The sequence below is a fragment of the Theropithecus gelada genome, chromosome 13 (genome assembly GCF_003255815.1).
Source record: "Theropithecus gelada isolate Dixy chromosome 13, Tgel_1.0, whole genome shotgun sequence".
Lineage (NCBI taxonomy): Eukaryota > Metazoa > Chordata > Mammalia > Primates > Cercopithecidae > Theropithecus > Theropithecus gelada.
This window is the reverse complement of record NC_037681.1, coordinates 45385305-45388351: the sequence shown is the minus strand read 5'-3', so window position 1 is coordinate 45388351 and position 3047 is coordinate 45385305. Positions and strand designations below refer to the sequence as shown.

Below are 3047 nucleotides of genomic sequence, written 5' to 3'. Positions count from 1 at the left end.
GTCTCTCTCTCTCTCTCTCTCTCTCTCTCTCTCTCTCTCTCTCTCTCTCTCTCAGTAGGGGGGCCCATCAATTGCTGAGCCTTTCCACCAGGCTCTCAGTTTCCTCTGCCTCTAACAAACTTTGTGACTCACAGTCTGTTCCAGGAGCGAGGCAGCTGAGCAGCCGAACGATGGGTTAAATTGGGAAAGCAATCTTCTCCAAACACTGACCCCTCAAGTGCAGCCTGAGCCCCTACCTTGCAGTGGGGGTGGGAGGTGAGCACAGCTTCAATTCTTTTGCTGGCCCTAGAAGAGCTGCCAGAGACCTGGGTTTTCATGGACTTACGTCTACTGGGATCACACACACACGCACAGCCCTTGATGGGCTGCAGGTTCGGGAATGCAGTCCATTCTGAGACTGGTCTAGGTCTCTAGTGCTCCATTCATCAGAGCTGCACTGTGGGACCCAACGCGCTCTCTCTTCTTCACCCACACTGCCTGCAAAACCAGAGGGATTCCTGGCAAATGATCAAGCAGAGCCGTGCATCGTGAGGGTCTGGCTAACTGTTGCACGGCAGTTGAGGGGATGGCGGTGGAGGCGGGGAGAGGTCAGGGCTGTGCTGCACTCTCAGCAGCGTCTCCTCCCTTCATCACTGCGGAGGACAAATCTGGAAGTTGGGGAACCTGGATCCCGCAGGGCGGCAGGGGCAGGCAGAGGCCGAGTCCATTCAGGCCGGCGAGACGAGACTCGGCCACTGGCTGCTTCCCGGGCCTCGGCGCCGCCTCCCGCCTTCTCTGAGCCGCGCAGACGACCGGCCGCGGGCGTCTCCCTCAGCCCTGGACCGGCTTCCCGCAGAAAACTACCAGGCACAAACCGCTTTTGTTAATTTCGCAAATGCTGCCACACGACCACCTCCTCCAGCACTCCCGGTCTGCTCGGCTCCGGGAGACCCGCTTTCCCCTGAGCCTCCGCCCCCCGAAGGACCACCGCCCAGCACCAACACGCGCCGGGCCTGGAGAGGACCCCAGGGTCCCCGGCCCGAGGCATCTTTGTCCTCGCAGCGCAGACGCGCGCGCAGAGAGCAACCGCAACAGCCCCGCCGGGCACCGGGTCGGCGGCCTGGCCCCGCGCCGGGGCCGCGCAGGGGGACAATGGTTCGCGCCCGGGAAGTTTGCGGAGTCGCCCCCGCGGGCTCGGGCCCGGGCGCGGAGCCCTCCTTACCGTACATCTCGGCGGGGCGCGCGCCTCCCGGGAGGCCGGCGTCGCAGCGGCGTTCCCAGCCAGCCCTCTGCGGCGCCCGCCTTTCATTCACAGTCGGGGCGGGGGCTGGCGGCGGCCGACAGGAGCCCAGGAGGGGAGGGAGCAGACGCGGGGGCCGGCCGCGGGCGGGACGGAGCCGGGCACAGCCAGCCCATTCAGCGCCGGGCTGGCCGCGGCCGCCTCCGCTCGGGTTGCTGGGCCCGGCTGCGCGCAGGGGGCGGGGGCTATGCTAATGTCATTCCCCTCCCTCCCGGCTCGGCCAACCCGCGGCCGCTGCGAGCCCCTCGCCCCGCCCCGCCCCTGCGCCCCGCCCCCGAGACACCCACAGCCTGAGATGCGCGTTTTCCGAGGCTGTTGCCCTAAGGGCTGCGGCGTGCACCTGCGGAGCTACCCATCCCAACTCCCTGCTCCTGTCGGAGCGCTCGGAAGCGCTCCCTAACCTGGGGTCCTCGAGGTCAGCCGGGGCGCTGGGAGCTGCAGGTGCACCCCTCCTCCAGTTCTGTCCAGGCTGCGTGGGCTAAGCCGGGGGTGCAAGGATGGGAATTGGGGGATAACCTCCACCCTCTCCTGGCTACCTTAGCTGAGCGCCATTCTCTGATGAAGCCCTCCAGCCCTCAACTGCGCCCTACGAGCTACTCTCTTGCTAGGTGCCCAGCCACTCTGGCTAGGTGCTTGCTACCACCAAACAGCGTCCTTCCTGGGTCAGGGACGCAGGAAACGCACCCCACTCCCAACCCCCAAGGGCTGCAGGAAGTCCGCTTGCTTTTCCTCTCCCCGATTTATATGTGTAATTCGCAAGCTTTGCCGCCAGGATCCTCTCTAGCTGAGCCCCAGGGCCGACTTGAATTCCAGCTCTGCACCTGCCGTGACCCTGTGAGGAAGAGGCACAGAGAAGCAGGGGCTCATGCTTACGCCCCACACCTGAAGATCTCTCCTAAGCTAGCTCAGGACTTTCCTGGGCTTCTCATCCAGCCTTGTCTACATTGAAAACGTTCCCCTGTCTTTTTTTTTTTTTTTTTTCGACCTAGAGTCTCACTCTCGCCCAGGGTGGAGTACAGTGGTGCGATCTCGGCTCCCTGCAACCTCCGCCTCCCGGGTTCAAGCGATTCTTCCACCTCAGCCTCCAGAGTAGCTGGGACTACAGGTGCATGCCACCACGCCCAGCTAATTTTTGTATTTTTTGGTAGAGAAGGGATTTCAACATGTTGGTCAGGCTGGTCTGGAACTCCTGACCTCAAGTGATCCGCCCGCCTCGTCCTCCCAAAGTGCTGGGATTATAGGCCTGAGACACTTCTCCTGACCCTCCTGGCCTTTCAACATCGATTTCTTAGTTCTTCTTGCCCCATGGTTGAGAGTTGTTTGGGTTTGGTTTTGTTTTTTCTACTGGTAGAAATATTATACTAGTAGAAGTTAGAGAAGAAAGGAACTTAAAGATATTTAAGAACTGAACTTAACTTCATTTTACTTCTTTTAATGTTGAGAGGTTAATTTATGTTGTTATGCTGGGCTGTGTGTCTGTAGGCCAGTGATCTACTCTCTCAACCCCAGCTTCCTGCAGGACTGTTGGGAAACTGGAATAAAATCTACATGAAATGATACAGTGGGCACTCATGAATATTTTTTTCCTTCCTTCATGGCTCAAGGCAGGGACAGAGCCAGAGAAAGAATCCAGGTTGCCAGACTCTTGAAACAGTGCTCAGTCTGTTGCCCTCAAAACTTATGTTTCCTATTTTTCTCTGGTCTGGGCCTCCACCTCCTGCCCGTGCCCCACTCTCTTGCTGTTTCCAGGTTTTCTTCTTGTTCCTTG

The 3047-nt window shown here is 59.9% G+C and overlaps 1 protein-coding gene across 2 annotated transcripts in view; it reads right to left on the bottom strand.

Moving 5' to 3' along the window:
• The window catches only part of EFR3B (EFR3 homolog B), a 113853-nt gene extending 112441 nt beyond the window's left edge, over nucleotides 1-1412 (bottom strand). The window contains exon 1 of one of the 2 annotated variants that reach the window (XM_025353927.1): nucleotides 1202-1412. In XM_025353927.1, coding sequence (XP_025209712.1) covers nucleotides 1202-1208 — 7 coding nt within the window. In that variant the 5' untranslated portion in view covers nucleotides 1209-1412. Of the gene's footprint in view, nucleotides 1-854; nucleotides 1052-1201 lie in introns of those variants that run through there. The other variant, XM_025353928.1, reaches the window with a different exon arrangement.
• Between the last annotated feature and the right edge of the window lie 1635 nt (nucleotides 1413-3047).